This window comes from Chiloscyllium plagiosum, chromosome 6 (assembly GCF_004010195.1).
Source record: "Chiloscyllium plagiosum isolate BGI_BamShark_2017 chromosome 6, ASM401019v2, whole genome shotgun sequence".
Lineage (NCBI taxonomy): Eukaryota > Metazoa > Chordata > Chondrichthyes > Orectolobiformes > Hemiscylliidae > Chiloscyllium > Chiloscyllium plagiosum.
The window spans coordinates 17,639,188-17,658,976 of NC_057715.1; the positions used below are offsets into that span (position 1 = coordinate 17,639,188).

Genomic DNA, 19,789 nt, shown 5'->3' on the forward strand with positions numbered 1-19,789 from the left:
AAATGATTTTGCAATGTCACTGTTTGATAGAATGTTTCTGATGGAAATTATGTTCTCTCTTCATTAGCTACTCACTACTTTCCCTACGTGAAAAAGCGCATCCCTGTCATGTACCAGCAGCATGTGGATATGAATCCCATTGAAGTGGCAATTGATGAAATGGGTAATAAAGTGACCGAGCTACAAATATTATGCTCCTCCTCAGATGTGGATATGATTAAGTTGCAACTGAAACTCCAAGGCAGTGTCATCGTGCAGGTGACTATCCTTTCTTGTATATAAATATAGAATGGAATTAAAGATCCCACTTTGGGTGCAGTTGAAAATTTGTGCACAAAATTTGCTTCAATTTCACTGGTTAGTTACTGAACCACCTTAACTGGTTTAGTCAGTTTCCTGGGTGGCATGGTGGCTCAGTGGGTAGCACTGCTGCCTCCCAGTGCCAGGAACTGGGTTCGATTCCAACCTTGGGTGACTGTCTGTGTGGAGTTCGCACATTCTCCCCATGTCTGCATGGGTTTCCTCTGGGTGCTCCGATTTCCTCCCACTATCCAAAGATGTGCAGGTCAGGTGAATTGGCCATACTAAATTGCCGATAGTGTTCGGGGATGTGTAGGTTAGGTGCATTAGTCAGAGATAAATATGGAGTTATAGGTTAGGGGAGTGGGTCTGGGTGGGCTCCTCTTCAGAAAGTCGGTGTGGAATTGTTGGGCCAAATGGCATGTTTCCGCACTGTAGGGAATCTATTCTTAAAAAAAACTTGCATGTTCACCTGGGAAATTGATTGCGGTTTGAAGAGCCACCCTAAAAGCATTGCAATTGGTGGAAACTCATAATTTAGACAAAGGAACTGATGCCAATTTTGTGGGTGATGTCTGATAAGACAAATTGAACCATTGGAAAACATGAACATGAGCAATTTTGGCTCAAACTCTCTTCTGTATGTAACTCCCCCATTCCTTGGGTTGTTTTAGCTTATAGTGCAATCAGGGTGAATTCCGAGCAAACTAATTAATTCCAGTAAGTGGGGAATGAACAAGAATATATTTGGGATTTACAGGCTGAGTGTGATGTATCTACTAGCCTAGACTTCCAGCCATTCAATTATTCATCATAAAGCCTAGAGAATAATGTCTTTGTGAGCATTATATAGGGATGGATGTAGAGAGAAGAAAGAACCATATCCGGTGTGGAAGTAATAAAGAGTTCGGACAGTGAGACAGAGAGATGAGTGTTAACAGCAAGAGTAAGGGTGTTATGCACATTGAATCAGGAACAGGGGTAGGCCATTCAGCCCCTTGAGCTTGCTTGACCATTCAATAAGATCATGGCTAATCTGATCATAGCTACAACTCCACACTCTGACCTGTCCCCTAATAACCTGAGATTCTTGACTAACAGATGAGTCCATATACATCTGCCTTAAAAATATTCAATGACTCTTTGTCCACCATTCTCTAAGTAAAAGAGTTCCACAGACACACAGTCCTTTTGAGAGAAGAAATGTTTGTTCACCTCCATCATCAGGTCAACCTTTATTCTTTAACTCTGTCCCCTAGTTCCAGTCCCTCTGACCTGACATGTCCCTATAATGTTTTAGTTTTTCGGTAACTGCCTGTGTATGGCAGCAAATAAGTATCTGTCTGTTATCAGTAATGTTAGCAGTACAGTCATGAATTCTCCATAACATGTTTTGAAATGAAGTGACAATTTTAAGAATATATTTTAAAGACGTATGAACTATAATTGGAATAGAGACGACATATATACAAGGGGTGAAACAACTCTTTTTTAATACGTATTTATGTGGGTCTCTATGTAATGTCGTTGATGGCACACATGCCCTGAGACATAACGTTCCTGATTCATGGAAACTGCTGCTGATGTGGTCAGTGGTCACTGAGCCAGCAGTAGTCTTAGCAACAAACTGGATGGGCAGTGAATTTGGTGTCGGGTGGGAGGACTTAGAGAATGGGGGAGTGGGACTGTTTGGACTGGAGTACCAGGATGGACTGCATGGGCCAAATGGCCGCCTCCTGTGATGTAATGACTCTACTGCTCCAAGTTCGACCCCAGGACTTGAGCACAAAAATCAGAGCAGTGATGAGGGAGTGCGCCACTAAGCGTCGTTTTAAATGAGCTGCTAAGCCAAAGCCCGATCTACCCCTTTGGGAACATGTAAAAGATTAGTACTTTGTTCTCCATGGTGTCCTGGTCAATGTCTGTTCCTCAGTCAATATCACAAGAGCACATCACCTAGTTATTATCGCATTGCTGTGGGAGCTTATCGTGTGCAGATTGACTGCTGCGTTTCCTGCTTTATGACAGAGGCCACATGTGGCTACTTCAAGATGTCTGCTGTTCATGGAAGGTACTGTATAAATACACGTCTATTTTTATTTAGGTAGATCTAGGCCAGACGTAGGTGCAAATATTTAGTGTGGTAGTGAGAAATGTGTGTATATATATATATATTAGATATGTATATAATCTATATATCAAGAAATCATTATGTATGAATGGTAAGAAGCTGTGCTAACCATCTGTGACGAGTTTCAGATAAGAAATAGCACAGGCTTTGCTCCAGTTATTGCTGTCACACAATAATGAACATAGTGTTTGTTTACTTATTCCTGTAGGTCAATGCTGGGCCATTAGCGTATGCCCGGGCATTCCTAGAAGAGGCCAATGTGAAAAAGTATCCAGACAACAAAGTGAAACAACTGAAGGAAGTGTTCAGGTAGTCCCAGTGTTTGAGTTGTTATATTACAGAAGGGGATAAGTTAATTGGATCCCAATCACTCTTGGGATTGAAGAGAACAAGAACTAGGAGTCGAAATGGACTGTCCAGTTCCTCCACCCTGTAAAACAATCAGAACAAATCTTCACCTCAACTCCACTTTCCTGCCCCCTTCCATGATTGGCCCAGAGCTTGTCTATTTCAGGCTGAAATAAACCCATGTCGGAGCATCCACAACCTCCCTCGGCTCGAGAATTCCAAAGAGTCGCAACTATCTGAGTGAAGCAATTTCTCCTCATCTCAAACCAGTATGATGTCCCCTTATTCTGAAACTCAGTGCTTGTGTTCCAGATTGTGCAAATGTCAGGTTGGCTTTTACTGTGCCCTTATCAGCTGTGTTTACAGAACCCATGTGCTCATCCTCATAGTCCAAGGGATGGGCAGGAGCCAAAACCAGCTACACCCTCACCATATTCAAAGAATGTCGGTGGTGGGCAGGTTGTTGGAGGGAATCCTGAGGGGCAGGATGCACATGTATTTGGAAAGGCAAAGACTGATTAGGCATAGTCAACATGGCTTTGTGCTTGGGAAATCATGTCTCACAAACTTGATTGAGTTTTTTGAAGAAGTAACAAAGAGGATTGATGAGATAGATGTGATCTATATGGACTTCAGTAAAGCGTTCAACAAGGTTCCCCATGGGAGACTGGTTCGCAAGGTTAGATCTCACAGAATAAAGGGAGAACTAGCCATTTGGATACAGAACTGGCTCAAAGGTAGAAGACAGAGGGTGCTGGTGGAGGGTAGTTTTTCAGACTGGAGGCCTGTGACCAGTGGAATGCCACAAGGATCATTGCTGGGCCCTCTACTTTTTGTCATTTACATAAATGATTTGGATGTGAGCATAAGAGGTATAGTTAGTAAGTTTGCAGATTACACCAAAATTAGAGGTGTAGTAGAAGGCGTTGGTATGCTTTCTTTTATTCGTCAGAGTAATGAGTACAGGAGTTGGGAGGTCATGTTGCGGCTGTATAGGACATTGGTTCAGCCACTGTTGAAATATTGTGTGCAATTCTGATCTCCTTCCTATTGAAAAGACGTTGTGAAACAAGGATGTTGCCAGGGTTGGAGGATTTGAACTGTAGGGAGAGGCTGAACAGGCTGGGGCTGTTTTCCCTGGATGAAAGGGTTCAGAAAAGATTTACAAGGATGTTGCCGGGTTTGGAGGATTTGAACTGTAGGGAGAGGCTGAACAGGCTGGGGCTGTTTTCCCTGGAGCGTCGGAGGCTGAGGGGTGACCTTATAGAGGTTTAGAAAACTGAGGGACATAGATAGGATAAATAGACAAAGTCTTTTCCCTGGGGTAGGGGAGTTCTGAACTAGAGGGCATAGGTTTAGGGTGAGAGGGGTAAGATATAAAAGATTCCTAAGGGCCAACCTTTTCACGCAGAGGGTGGTATGTGTATGGAATGAGTTGCCAGAGGAAGTGGTGGAGGCTGGTACAATTGCAACATTTAAAAGGCATCTGGATGGGTATATGAATAGGAAGGGTTCAGAGGGATATGGGCTGGATGCTGGCAGGTGGGAGTAAATTGGGTTGGGATATCTGGTCAGCATGGACGGGTTGGACCAAAGGGTCTCTTTCTGTGCTGTACATCTCTATGATTCTAAATGCATCAAGGTCAATAATGTGCATCATCGATCTTAATGACCTGAACAATACACAGCCGGTGCCAATGTAGAGCTAGTGGGGACTGTTTGGAAGAAGTCACCAGGCTGGTTTTAAATGCCTCAGAGTAAAGGAAGGAGGGGACAGTTTATTCAGGGGTATTAGCGGCACCCAATACCCTGAATTCTGTCAATTCAGCACCGCCCAATTGACAGAAGCCCTGCTTTTCTTCCTCTGTCACCATCCCCTGCTCTAGGATTCCTTCCCATCCTAAAACCTTGGATATATTTTCCCAGGGATGCCATGATGTTCCTTGCTTCACTTGCTGAGGTACCACCAGTGCCCGCAACTGAGCTCTGACATGGCTGGGAGTAATGGAGCTGCTGCCCAATCAAATTTGACCCAAGTTAAGAGTGGAGGTCCCACCTACAATGTGTTATGGCTCACAGGTTCTGCTTGCAAGGAGCAATTCAGCCTCCAGCCCTCCATGTCAAGCCTTCATAATCGTGTATGTATCAATGAGATCACCTCTTGTTCTTCCATTCCAGAGAGCATAAGATCCATTCATTTAGCCCCTCATCAGAGGGCAACCATCATCCCAGGAATCAACCTATTGAACTTTCATTATATTGCTTTTGATATATGCATATCCTAGCTATGCAAGCTAGACGTGTTCCCAGTACTCCTAGTGGAATCTCACCAAAGCCCATTTAGCAGTTGCATAGCTTTCCTATCCATGTACTTCATCCCCCTTGTGATAAGGGTGAGAGTCATTTTACCTTAACGTCAAATCATCTGCACATTGACAGGTTGCTTTCTGTGTTCCCAGGCAATTTGTTGAGGCTTGTGGGCAAGCCTTGATTGTAAATGAGCGTTTGATCAAAGAAGATCAGGTTGAATATCAAGAGGAAATGAAGGCAAACTATAGAGAAATGGTTCGGGAACTCTCTGACATCATGCATGAACAGGTAAGATTGGCGCAGAGCAAAACCTACCTCAGAGGATTAATTTTTTGCATTGTCTCGAGGAAATAATTAAAGGGCAATGTTGTTTTAAAATTTAAATCCAAATAACCATATGTTAAGTACTTGATTGTAAGAGGAGGTTAACATACTGGGTTCTGTTATAAATTAGAGTGTACAACGCTACTAAGATCAAAAGCAAGGCAGTTTCATTACCCATTCATTCAGCTTCTACATACAATTAGAATCATTGCCTCATCTTGTAAATCTCTCAGCACTGAAGAAAGTCCTCCAGGCCATCGTGTCTGTGCGAGCATTTTGTAAGAACTGTCTGGTTGGTCTCAAACTCTTCTTTTTTCACCAGAACCATGCAAATTTCTCCTTTGTATTAAGAAGAAACACAGCTCGTGATACTGGGAGAAGTTATCAGTGGCAGTTGACATACCCTTCTATTTTCTGGCAAGGAAGACTCTCTACCTTCTAATAGTCAGATCATCAGTTATCCAAGTAAAGTCAGACAATGTCCAGTATGTAGGATTAGTATGTCTGTGGCCAAAGCCCTGATACTGGGTGCCATCTTGGCTCTCACTTAAAAAGATTAATTTTCTGTCACATTTATTTGCTTCAGCCAAACCTTCTTGTTTCATTAGAGATTCACATTAACCTGCTTTCTCTTTGTGTTCTTTCCTTCTGAACACAAGAGCCTGAACACATCCGTGTGGATAATGGGAAATTCTGGGGCTTGTCATAAATCTGGTCAAGTGGGCATTGCAGATTAGTTGCCATCTCACAAATTGTTTCATAATTTTTTGTGTGGAAGAGAATGAATGACTATGTAATTTTAATATCAAGGTTAGTATCATATCATGTGTATGTACGATGACTCCAAACTGAACTGCTTCCTTGGAGGAAAAAAATATTTGCTTTATCCTTCTGCTTCAGTGCAGGAAAAGTTACTGAAAGTCAAAGGAACAGAAAAAGAGCAAACAAAAGCAACCCACATATTCTAAATTTAATGATCAGTGATCCTGTTCCCAAAGGTCATCAAGACATGCATCAGTCAGTTCTGTAGTGCCTGAAAAACAAAGACAATTTGACTCTCCAGTTCCATACTTGTAAATACTCAGTTTCTGCTGAGAATAGCTTAGTGTCATTAATTTCACATTTGATTCTTTGTGTGGTTAGTCAGTTTTGTTTTCCAGTTTGTACATTGTATGAGGATCATTGAAGCTGGATAGTTAGTTTCTTCTTTAAGTGTTAAGGCATATGGAATTCAGCGGTGTGTTTGCACAGTAATACCTGAAATTGAATTCTTTATATACCTAACAGAGTACGTGCATAGCAGTTGCAAGAATTGACAAGATTGATTTGTAAAATAAATGAACTGTATAAATGTCAGCATAAAATACGGTGAAGGTGTCTACATTGCACTAGAGTGAAATGATACCAGGCACTGTTTTATTTTAAAAGGCGACCTTTAGTGTTTTAGACTTTGGTATTTTAGACTTTGGTGTATATCTCCAATATGGCAAGAGTTTATAACCTAACATGACACTGACACTTTTCAGGGGGTCCCTTCAGTTTAGGGAAGGAAATTCCAGGTTTTTAAGGCCAAGGTACTTGAAATCACTGATGGAGTGATTAAGATGGGATCAGAGTTTTTGATGAGCTTGTGTTTAGAGGGTACAAGAAGATGGAAGACATGCCAGGCGAGCATTTGGAATAGGCTCAAGGTGTTGAATAGTGGTCACCAAGGCAATATATTCCAGGTTCTCCATCACAAAACCCTAGGAGATTTCCTCCAATGAGTCACTACAATGACATTCTGAGCACTCGCTTTTCATCTAATAATTTTCTTTTGTAAGTTTGGATAATTTCCTTTAAATGCAGGCCCGCTGTGCATGTTTTCTGTGTGCTCCCTAAGATGGTAGTAATTTGAAGGAGTCGGCCTGTATGTGACCTGTGCAGGACCTGTGGGTTGCTGCATGACCATACAGCTCAGAGCGAAGATTGCTACACCCCATTTCCTTTTCAGCATATTTACATTTTTTTGTTGCTGGGAGTAGCAGCAACAAAAATTCAGCACATAGTTTGTGACTTCACCACACATGATGGAAGAACATTACACTCTCAGCTTCTTGACAGCTATAGAATCTTGGCATCTTCCACATCTCATGCTGGGACTTGTATTGTTTGAGAATGCTAAGGTAGCAAGAGAGGGGCTAGTTTAGTGTCTATTTGTGTTTCATTTCTCAATGAAAATGCAATGTAAGCTTCTTTAGTCCCAGTACGTGGAGAAAGAGACAGGCCTAAGATTTTGACCAAGGTTGTTAAACAACAGAACCAATAGAGTCATACAGCACAGAAACAGTCCCTTCAGCCCAACTTATCTGTGCTGACCAAGTTTTCCAAACGTAAACCAGTTCCAGTTGCCTGCATTTGGCCCATATCCCTTCAAATCTTTCCTGTCCTGTCCAAAATTCTTTTAAATATTGTAACTGTATCTGCATCTACCACTTCTTCTGGCAGTTCATTCCACTTTCTTCCTCATAGAATCCCTACAGTGTAGGAGCAAGTCATTCGGTCCATTGAATCCACACTATCCCTTTGAAGAGCATCCCACCCTATCCCTGTACCCATGCATTTCCCATGGTTAATCCACCTACCTTGTATATCCCTGGGCACTATGGACAATTTCAACAAAGTGTGGCACTGGAAACAGCACAGCAGGTCAGGCAGCATCTGATGAGCAGGACCATTGTCGTTTCGGGCATGAAGTAATGCTCCATGGATGCTGCCTGACCTGCTGTGCTTTTCCAGCGCTACACTTTATCGACTCTGACTGTCTAGCATCTGCAGTCCTCACTATCTCCTGCTGTGGGCAATTTAGCATGACCAATCCACCTAACCTGCACATCTTTGGACCGGAGCACCCAGAGGGGAAACACGCAGACACGGGGGAGAATGTACAAACTCCACACAAACAGTCACCCAAGGGTGGGATCGAGCCTGGGTCCCTGGTGCTGTCAGGCAGCAGTGCTAACTACTATGAACGGTTTGAGTTATAAAAATAGGCTGGCTGGGCTGGGACTTTTCTCACTGGAGTGCAGGAGTTTGAGAAGTGACCTTATAGAGGTTTGTAAAATTATGAGGGACATGGATAAGGTGAATAACAGGATCTTGCCCCTAGAGTAGGAGAGTTCAAACCAAGTGGGCATATTTTTAAGGTGAGAGGAGAAAATTTTAAAAAGGACAAGAGGGGCAACTTTTTTTACACAGAGAGTGGTTCGCATGTGGAATGGACTGGCAGAGGGAGTGGTAGATGTGGGTACAGTTTGAAAGTTATGGAGGGATATGGGCCAAAGGCAGGCAGGTGGCACTAGTTTAGGTTGGGAACATAATCGACGTGGACAATTTGGACCAAAGGGTCTGTTTCGATATTGTATGGATCTATGACTATGACAGCAGATTGTTTCCACAGACTGCATTGTCCATATTTTTAATGATATTGACAGAGGGTTAAACTCTGGGAGAAAGTGAGGACTGCAGCTGCCGGAGATCAAAGTCGAGTGTTGTGTTGGAAAAGCACAGCGGTCAGGCAGCATTCAAGGAACAGGAGAATCAACATTTCGGGCAAGAGCCCTTCGTCAGGAATGAGGCTTGTGGGCCGGGGGAGCTGAGTGATAAATGGTGGGGGGCTGGTGGGGGAGAAGGTAGCTGAGAGTGCGTAGATGAAGGTGCCGAGTGAAGGTGATTTTCAGCAGGGATAACTCCTTGCCGTTCTTCACAATGACATTGTGGCGTGAAATGTTTTGCATCCACCAAGCTGGCACTCAATCCTGAATTTAGAATCTTGTGTATCAAACAGCATCTCTGACAGTGCAATCCTCCCTGGGTGCTACACTCGATTGACAACTTTGACTTTTATGCTCAAACCCAGAAGTGGATTTAAAGTCAGGAACTCGTGACTCAGATGTTGATATGCTGCCAACTGAGCAGCAGCTGACTTTGAATCTGATTCTCAGCCCTTTAAAATGCTCTGTTAAAAGAGACTGTGTCAAGTACAGAATGGTACTGAACTTGCAATCTACAAGAGAAAGCACTTGGGACTGCAGGGGAGTCTCTCTCTTTCTCATCAACATTACAATAACTGCTGGCTAGAACCCAGGGCAGCAAGTTCACACCCTATCTTGTGAATTTGCAAATTCTGATTTTCTCCCTTTTGCTGGCACTTAACAACAAATTTCCTGACAACATGAATGAGGGCAGCATTTTATATTTAAAGTATCTCTCCATCACCCTTTTCTGTTGGCCTTTGAAGTATTTACAGCATGGAAACAGGCCATTCAGCCCCACTGGTCTGTCCATGTTGGTGTTCACGTTTTTGTCAGCACTTTCACCAAACCTTTTCAACAGAGCCTTCAATTCCCTTTTCCCTCGTTTGCTTCATTTTCTCATGTTCTTTATCCTCTCATCCCAGGAATTAAACTCATTAATCTTTGTTATGTTCCTTCTAAGATATAAATATTTTTCATTGGGTAAGGAGACAAAATTGTATATAATATTCCATTTGTGGTCTCACCAATGCCCTGTCCATTTACAGAAAAGCTTCTTTCACATTGTTCAGCAACAACCTAGTGATAAAGGCTAACGTACTATTTGCTTTCCCAATTGGCTGCTGTACCTGCATTTTAATTTAATTATGATTGCTATACAAAGATCCTCCTGCATTATAAAATTTATATAAAGCATGTCAAGGATCCATGCAATAAACTCAGCTATTTACAATCTGTATTCATTAGTAAGAGGATGGATCAGTTGTGATGTGACCAAGTTTACTGATGATGTAAAGTTAGGTGAAGATGTAAGCTGAGAGGAGATACAAAGAGGTTACGAAGAGATAATTTCATAGTGAATGGAGTAAAATCAAAATGCTGGAGAAACGTAACAAGTCTGGCAGTATCTGTGAAGGGAGAAACCGAGTTAACTTTTGAGTCCAATGCAAGACGACTTTGGAATTGAATTCTGATGAGACTTACATTGTTAACTTTTTTCATAGATGCTGCTCGACCTATTGAGCTTCTCCTATATTTTGTTCTTACTTGCAATCTCTAGTATCCTGTGCAGTACTGTGCTTTTAAATAAGTGGGCAAGTGACTGATAGGCAATAACCTGGAGAAATGTGAAACTGTCTATTTTGGTAACAAATACAGAAAAGCAGAGTACACTCTTTGTATTCTTTCTGTAGAATAGGCACAAAACATTTGCTTAACATCTGAATTTCCTCATTTCCCTTATACTTTTTGATGTCTTTGCCTGTCTCAGGAACCGCATTTAGTTTTGCTAATCCTTTTTACATAATTAACCTTTTTACATAATTATGCAAATTGTCATAATTTTTTTAGTTTCTTGTTTACTCTCCCATTCTACTCTATTCCCCCTTATCAGTTTCTTGGCCCTACTTTGGTCGGTCTGATTTGATGATCGTAACAACTTATGTGTTTTTTATTTAGGTATAATTAAGCAAATTGCCAGTTTCAACTTTGTCTTTGTCAACATGCCTCGACTCTGCACCTTTCCATAGGCCGTGAAGGTAGATGACTGTGAACATTCTTGGACATTTCTTATCAACTAGCAATGGCCAAAGCCCAGAGCAAATGGCCTTACTGTCGGTCATAACTGGGGATTGTAATTGGGTGGGGATAATGGGAATGGAGAACATGCAGCACATAAGACATGATGACAAAGTAATTATTTTTTAACATAATCCTGGTCAAAAAGTGTACTCCCATCAGAGTGTAATAATTTTTAGACTTTTGTGTGCATTTCCAAACTATTTCCTTTTTTCCTCAAGATAAAATTTAGATATGGTCAAAAGATGTTTTGTTTTCATTCAGATTTAGTGATTTTCTTTTATAGTGAATTCCAAGGGAAGATCAGTTTGAATTAGTAGCTCTCCAGGTATCTAACGAGCAGTTTAATCAGGCAAAATGAAGCCTGATATAAAACATAACAAGTGCCTTGAGTTAAGTGGAAATTTATTAATTCCGATTTCTGCATTGTTAACATTCCTGCAGCCATTTCTATTAAAATCTAGAAAAGGAAATCCCCGCTCAACGCTTATATTTGCTTCCTAAGTTTTAAAGAAAGAACACAATAAAGTGCATTATGATCACAGCTGTCCTAATGAACATGTTAATGGTCAATCCTATGAGCATGCAGGCATCTGAAACCTAATTTGTACAATTGCCTGTATCTCTAGGATATAAGATTGCAGATCCTGTGAATTCTGTGCAAATGAAAACTAACCAGTGTATTTTCTCATTTTCTGTTTCTCTGAACGCTGCCCTCACGTATCGTGAGCAGATTGGATGGTAATATCCCTGTTGTGAACACTGGAAGTGCATGACATGTGTGTGTGTGTGTGTGTGTGTGTGCGTGCGTGCGTGCACAGCATACTGAAAGTTAATCTGCGAATTGAATTGTGCTTTTAAGGAAAGGTTGTGCAAGTAAAATAAACTGCTTGTTGCTACCTAAAGCCTTTGTGAAAATTCCCTGCCAGGCTGTGTTCCTTCAATTTAGTTTCCTTTGATGTTTTCTTTTCTTTAAGATTTTGCCAGAGGATGACGGATTGAAGATCAATCTTCTTCCTAACTCATATCACATCTTCAACGCAATCAGCGGAACGCCAACTGGGACAACTGTTCAGGGTATTTCCAATTCCTCTTCCATGGTGTAAAAGTTCACGAGTGGAACATTATCATCAGCATACCAAGTCATTCCTGCATGTATTCACTCAGGACACTTTGGAGCCTCACAAGATGTGGGAACAGATCAGACTAAGTTGTGACAGTCTTGATAATGACGTCAGCTATGTCGTGGAGCCAAAGGAAATAATGTTTGCACATTTTAAGCTCTGCTTCAGGGAATGCCTTTGACTTTTACAAGGTTCTCTGAGAAGCTTTGCTAGTCTGCATTTTATTGTACAGTTTTTAGAACTCAGTGGTGGAAATGGGTCCATTGCTTTGCTATAAGAATCTATCTTAAAAGTATCAACTTCGTATGTTTAATATATTGCAAAAATGGGAAAATAATGTTAGCATCAATATTTTTGCTGTTGGTTTACATTTATCTAATGCCTGTAGATAATTATTAAAGATGACAAATTAATGGATTGCATAAGAAAGGTATATTTCAGATAGGATATATGTCAAGTGCAACAAAGCAGCAAAGTTTAAAATTATAGTTTCCATTTAATAAAGAAAAGAACGGTTGAGTATTATAGATTCTATGCTGGTTTACATGGGTTTATACAAAGGAATACGAAACTGTGCTGTTGCGATACCTTTGTCTTGTATTTCATGTGAAAACACTATGCATGTAGCTTTGTCAACTTCCACTGGTGAACCTAGCCCTGGTAGTGACCCTGGTATTCTGTCACAGTGCATTAATGAGCCTGAATGTAAAATGCATTTGTAATTATTCAACTGTACAGTAATTATCTTTGCTCGGGCAGTCTGATCACCAAGTGCGTGTAGCTTGCTGTACACATTTGGATTTGTAGTACAGTATTTTCATGATGTGCAATGTTGAATAATGTAAAAATTTCACCAGAGACCAGCTTTATAGCCTTGCCTTCAATAAAAAGTAAAGCATTGGTAAGGGGACGCAGGATTACGGTACATTACCTTCTCCTGCATCATATACAGTATATTTTAAAAATGTGCTTTGTTTGTATTCTTGTACGTAATCGAGTGCAATATTGGTCATAACATAATACCCCAGATGTATACAGTCTTTATGTTCTGATTTATAGAATGTTGCATAGCAATTGTCTCTTTTTTTGCCAAAGTTGACAGGATATTATCAGCAATCATTTATACTCTTTTGAGGGGGATCATAACTTAAATAGTTTTCCCATCAGAATTGCCTTGAAAAGCTTAATTAAGTTTTATATTTTGGGGGAAAGGCGTGGTTTTTAATATTATTTAAACTGGAACTGTTGTCCTGCTGTATGTAAATTGAAATTTTGTTCTCCTTGTACAGCTGTAATAAGTTCAGCTTGTTTGTTTCTCTCCAGTTTCAATTTGTATATGTGTAACCTCAGGCCTACCTGATAAAAGCAGATTTCAAAGTTTTTCTAACTTGATGGTTTGCAGTTTGGCTATTTTCAGTTTTATTTTTGCATTTTCTCATTGCTTCATTGTTTAAAATGTCAGAAGAAATCTGAACTCTACATTGTGAGGTTAATGCTCCAAAGTGAATATAATTTTCTCTCTTGGACTGAATTAAGCATTTCTAGCATAGATCCACGGACAGATGGTTGAAAGCAAATTAGGGGATGGTGATAGATAGGGACTGTAGATGAAAAGAGAGATCTGAGTATCCCGGTGCACATACCTAAAAATTAGTGTAATATTTAATCAAATAATACCAGAACCCTAACCATAACAGTCAGAAAAGATTGAACAGGATGTGACTTCTTTCTCAGGAAAAGAGAACACTGAGGGATGACCTGATCAATATCTTTAAAATTATGTTCGAGTTTAATAGGGTAGGTAACAACGAAAGTGTTTCCATTTATGGGAAAAGTCAAAACTAGGGGCACTCAATGTAAGATTTTCAGTAGGGAATTCAGTGGAAACCTGTCTAATCAGCAGATGGTGAGAATGAATAACTCACTATCACTGGGTGTGTTGAGCTGAATAGTTTTAATGCATTTCAGAGGAAGCTAGACAGACACAAAGCAAAAAATATGCTGCTGGAGTGAGATGAAGTCAGGTGGGAAGAGGTTTGTATGACTGGACTAGGTGGACCAAATACTAATTGTCCTGTAAATGTGATCTATCACAATTTGCAGCAAGCAAGAAGAATTTTAAAAAACTTCCAAAAACAAGTTAATGTGTACATAGAGTATAAAAGTGAAATCCATGGTGTCAGTACAGGAGGGCCCATTCATGTGCGTTATTCATCATGTATGATCCACTCTGTGTAGATATGTCTTAAACTCCTGTGTCTTGAAATCATAGCCTGTGCTATCTGCATAATCCCAAGCACAGAGTTATAAGGTGAGCATTATCCTAACCATATCTTTCTAAACTGAATAACTGAGGCCAGGTTTAGGCCTGAACATGTTTTTGTTAGCTGAAAGATGAGGTACCAACTTGTAAGTGAGGAAAGACCTAAATATTCATTTTAGCACTGAGAAAAATGGGATTGCTCTGTACGTCTGGGACAACTTGCACATTATAAACGTCTGCTGACTTGAGTTTATGGTGGTATAGTTAAAGAAAAACCAGCTAAAGTTATTATAACAATAACCATATAAAAGTATATTGCAGACTTTTGCAATAACAAGAGTTTGAAGTGATTTGTTAACTTTTAAGATTAGCAGCCTCTCATTTCTTGCTAAATTAGATCAGTTTTCTACCTCCTTTATACTGGGCCACAAAGTTTTCACAAACTGTGGGTTGTAAAGAAAACTAAAAATCAATGTTTAATATACCCAATAATGGGACATGTTTAATAAATAGAATATAGCAAATAATTGTTTTACTGTAGCAATAAAGGAGAACTGATTTTTCTTTTATTCATTCACAGTAGTGTGCCTGTTAGTGGCTAGGCAAGCATTTAATGCCCATCCCTAGTTGCCCCTCAGATGGTGAATTGCCTCGAATATGGTTGCATGGCTTATAAGGCTGCTTCAGGTGTCAATTAAGAGTCAGAAACCTTATTCTGTTTGTGGTGACCGGGCTTTTGCAATAATCTGGTAGTTTCATGGTCATTACTATTACAATGCTAGATTTTTATTACCGATATATTTGTTAACCAAGTGTAAACAGCACAGTGGTCATGTTAAGATTTGAGCTTGCATCTACTAGATCATTATTCCAAACATTAGTCCTCTAACAACTGACTGGTCCAGTTGGGTGCAAAATATGTTAGAGTGCTGGAGGAGCATGGCAGATCAGATCACATCTATAGAGAGAAACACAGTGAACATTTTGGGTCCAGTGAGTCAGAATTGAAGCTGTCAAAACAGCTTTGATGAAGGGGCAACGGTCTTTAACCGTTAATTCTGTTTTCTGTCTCCAGATACTGCCAGGTGTCATGTTTCCCCAGCACACGTCTTATTTCAGATTTCCAGCACCTGCAATTTTTTATGCTTATTATTATGGCAGATGTTATCCTTTGTAATGTAAAGACACTTTACATTAATTTACAGAGTGAATTAATTTTCCAGTATTAGTATGGAGATGTACCATGTAACTGTACTGAAGGAGTGGAAACTGGATGCAGGTCATCAAAACGCTATGGACAGATACAGCAAGTAATCAACAAAAGGATGGTCAAATGTTCTTCGAGAGAAATCAAAAACAAGGGGTTACACGTTATACAGAGCTCTGACTAGACCATACTGGAGAACTGAATGCAGTGATAGGAACATTTCAGAAGGATATATTGGTCTTGGATGGCACATAGTATACAATTAAATATGGGCTTCAAAAGTTAAATCACAAAACAAGATTATACAAAGGTGGTGTTCCCTGGGATTTAAAGGCTGAGGTGATTTATTCTAGCTTTTCACAACATCATCAAGAGTAGCTCGATAGTACCATTGTTGACTGAGCTGGCCAAGTCCTGAAAAACATAACTGTTGGACTGGGTCTTTGATATTAGGACAAAAAAAAGAAAAATCTGCTTGACCTCCTCCTCTCCAATCTCACAGATGCACCCATCTATGAGAATATCAGTAGGAGTAACCAAGGCAAAATCCTGACTTCACATTGAATATATCTTACATTGTGTGGCACTACCACAGTGCAAAATTGGGGTAAATTTTGGACATATTTTACCTCAAAACTGGGTACCCATGTTGTGCTGTGGGCCCTCTGCAGCAGCAGAATTGTATTTAAAAACCATCTGCAAATTCATGGTCCAGTATATCACATGACCTACCATTACTGTCAACCTTGGAGACCAGCCCTAGCTCAATGAAGGATGCATTAGTGCATGCCAGAAACAGCATCAGGAATACAATAAAACAGACCTATCAAACTGATGAAGCTACAACAGAGAACTACATGAATTTCAAACAACAGAAACAGCATGCAGTAGTCGAGGCTAATCAATCAATATGTCAAATCTAAGCTCTGCAGTTCTGCCATATTCAGTCCTGAATGCTGGTGGCAATTGAACAACTCACTGGAGGAGGGTACTCCAAACTACGTGAAAGTGAGGACTGCAGATGCTGGAAATCAGAGTCAAGATTAGAGTGGCGCTGGAAAAGCACAGCAGGCAAGGCAGTATCCGAGGAGCAGGAAAATTGACGTCTCAGGCAAAAGCCATTCATCAGCCCTTCCTGATGAAGGGCTTTTGCCCGATAATGTCAATTTTCCGGCTCCTCGGATGCTGCTTAGCCTGCTGTGCTTTTCCAGCGTCACTCTGATCTTTACTCCAAACTACCCCTGTCCTTAATGATGGAGTGTCTAGCACTTAAGCGCAAACAACAGGCTGAAACCTACACATCCATCTCCAGCAAAAAATGCCAGGTGGACAATCAATTTTAGCCTCCTTAAGAGTGTCCACAACATCATCGGCACCAATTTTCAACAAATTCAATTCACTCCACATGATATCAAGAAATGGCTGAATTTCACAAATTTTATGGAATCGACAACATTCTGACAAGAGGACTAAAGACCCGTACTGCAACATTCCGACAAGAGGACTAAAGACCCGTGCTGCAGAATTTTCCATGCACTGGCCAGTTTGTTGCAGTACAGCCACAACTCTGGCTTCTACCAGACAATATGGAAAACTGAAATCAAAAGAAATGTGGATGCTGTAAATCAGAGACAAAAACCGAAGTTGCTGGAGAAGGTCAGCAGGTCTGATAGCATCTGTGAAGAGAAATCAAGAGTTAACATTTCAGGCCTGGTGACGACCTGTTCTGAGGAAGGGTCACCAAACTAGAAACGTTATCTCTGATTTCTCTTCACAGATGCTGCCAGACCTGCTGAGTTTTTCCAGTAACTTTGGTTTTTGTTTGTGAATGTGGAAAATTGCCCAAGTATGTCCTGTCCACAAAAAGCAGCAGAAATTCAACCCAGCCAATTACTGCTTATTACCAATTCCCCTCTCAGCCTTCAGCAAAGTGATAGAATGTATCCCCGACAGTGTTATTAAGCGGCAGTTGCTCTCAAATAACCTTCTCACCGATCCTCTTTTTGGCCTTTGCCAGCCCCATTAACTCCTGGCCTTATTGGAGTCTTGATCCAAACATAAACATAAGATTAAAGATCACACAACACCAGGTTATAGTCCAACAGGTTTAATTGGAAGCACTAGCTTTCGGAGCACCGTTCCTTCAGGTGGTTCTGGAGAATAAGATTGTAAGACACAGAATTTATTGCAAAAGTTTACAGTGTGATGTAACTGAAATTATATATTGAAAAAGACCTGGATTGTTTGTTAAGTCTCTCATCTTTTAGAATCAACATGTTGGTTTCAGTTTTCTCATATGTAAATTGCAAAACTTTTCAAAAAGTTACATTCCCTAGTGAAATTTAACAATTGATGTCATGTTGGCCCAGATAATGTATTGAAGATGTGAGCTTCCCTGTGTGACACTGTCTGTGCCACAATGGCCAGACTGATTCTAATCTAAAAAGTGGATTTACAGAATCTTACATGGATTCCAAATCATGAACGTAAGAGCTGGACTCAAGTGATGTGGTGAGAAGGGCGCCATTTGCCATCAAAGCAGCATTTGACTGAGTATCAAGGAGCCTTATTAAGTGGGAGCAGTTGTTGTCATTCATGTTGGTGCTAACAATATTGATAGGACTGGAAAGGAAGTTCTGATGAAGGATTTTGAACAATCATAGCTAAACCACGAAGCAAAACCACCAAGACCGTAATCTCAGGATTACTCCCTGATCTATGGGCAAACTGACTCAGGGCAAATCAAGTTGAGGAATTAAGTGCATGGTTTAAAGTTTGGTGTGAGAGGAATGGGACACACACTAAGGTAGAAGGTGCTGTTCTGGTCAGTCAGACACATGTGAACCATGCTGGGACCAGTACCTGGTGAATAGAATAAGAAGGGTTAGAGTGAGATTTATAACTTAGTTAAATGGAAGAGGTATTACTTAGATTTGGGAAACTAAAGGATTTGGCTGATGATGATACCCAGATTGAGACTGGAAGGAACTGAATAGCAGCAACCATAATCAAAAAGAAAACAAAAGGCAAAATTAATGGCTCTTAAATGTACGTAGTATTTTGGAATAAAATTAGTGTATTAACAGTATAAATAGTGGTTAATTTTAACGGGTATAATTTTCTAGCCATTGCAGTAACATGTTTACAAACAATTCTGACCTGGAACTATTATTGCCATTCCTTCATCCTCTGTAGGTCATAAACTTGGGACTCTCTTCCGAACAGTACTGAGAGGGTACCAAATCACAAAGACGGCAGCGGTTCAAGAAGGCTCAATCCTGTTATTTTGAAGTAAATGGAAAGTTGAGGTTCCAGTCACTGTTGTCTTTAGTTTGTAGCTTCCAGCGATTCAACATCTTCTTTGACATTGCACCAAACGGCATCATGAGAAATTGCCTGGATATGCGTGTTCCACAAAAAGCAAGACAAACCCAATATACTCAATGACTGCCCTATCAGTCTACTCTCAATAATCAGCTTGCCAGGGGCAACTAAGGATAGCCAATAACTGCTGGACTTGCCAATGATGCCCACATCCCATGAATAAAAATAAACAAGGAATATATAGGGTAGATTAGGAGCTACTATTTCTGCTGACTGGTGAGTCTAGGTCAAGGGATATAGTAAAATACTCTTTTTGTGCAAAAGATGATCAAAGTTTAGCACTGTCACAAAAATAGCAATTGCTGCTAACCAATTGTTAGTCTTAGAAGGGAGATTAATAGATATGAATATGAGGGTATATAAAGGGTAAAAAGAATAATGATTAATATTTTTCTCTTGGCAAAGTAATCTTGCTCGTTAGCATTCTATCCTTTACAAATGCCGTAACCTTGTGGACAATGGAAAGTCAATGTTCTGGTTCTCTTGTCTATAGTTTTGGCCTCCTTCAGTTCAACATATTCTTTGACATTGCACCAAATTGCATCTAGTCGACAACACGAGAAATTGCTGAAAATGTGTTGCTGGAAAAGCGCAGCAGGTCAGGCAGCATCCAAGGAGCCGGAGAATCGACGTTTCGGGCATGAGCCCTTCTTCAGGCTCATGCCCGAAATGTCGATTCTCCTGCTCCTTGGATGCTGCCTGACCTACTGCACTTTTCCAGCAACACTTTTTCAGCTCTGATCTCCAGCATCTGCAGTCCTCACTTTCTCCAACATGAGAAATTGCCTGGGTATGCCCCGTTCACAA

General features: G+C 40.5%; 1 protein-coding gene across 14 annotated transcripts in view; it reads left to right on the forward strand.

Moving 5' to 3' along the window:
* Window positions 1–13,515, forward strand: part of dock9b (dedicator of cytokinesis 9b) — a 332,554-nt gene extending 319,039 nt beyond the window's left edge. For 13 of the 14 annotated variants that reach the window (XM_043691311.1, XM_043691316.1, XM_043691321.1 and 10 more), the window contains 4 exons: window positions 68–258; window positions 2,640–2,740; window positions 5,239–5,377; window positions 11,982–13,515. In XM_043691311.1, coding sequence (XP_043547246.1) covers window positions 68–258; window positions 2,640–2,740; window positions 5,239–5,377; window positions 11,982–12,110 — 560 coding nt within the window. In that variant the 3' untranslated portion in view covers window positions 12,111–13,515. Of the gene's footprint in view, window positions 1–67; window positions 259–2,639; window positions 2,741–5,238; window positions 5,378–11,737; window positions 11,746–11,981 lie in introns of all 14 variants that reach the window. The other variant, XM_043691315.1, reaches the window with a different exon arrangement.
* Window positions 13,516–19,789: the final 6,274 nt, after the last annotated feature.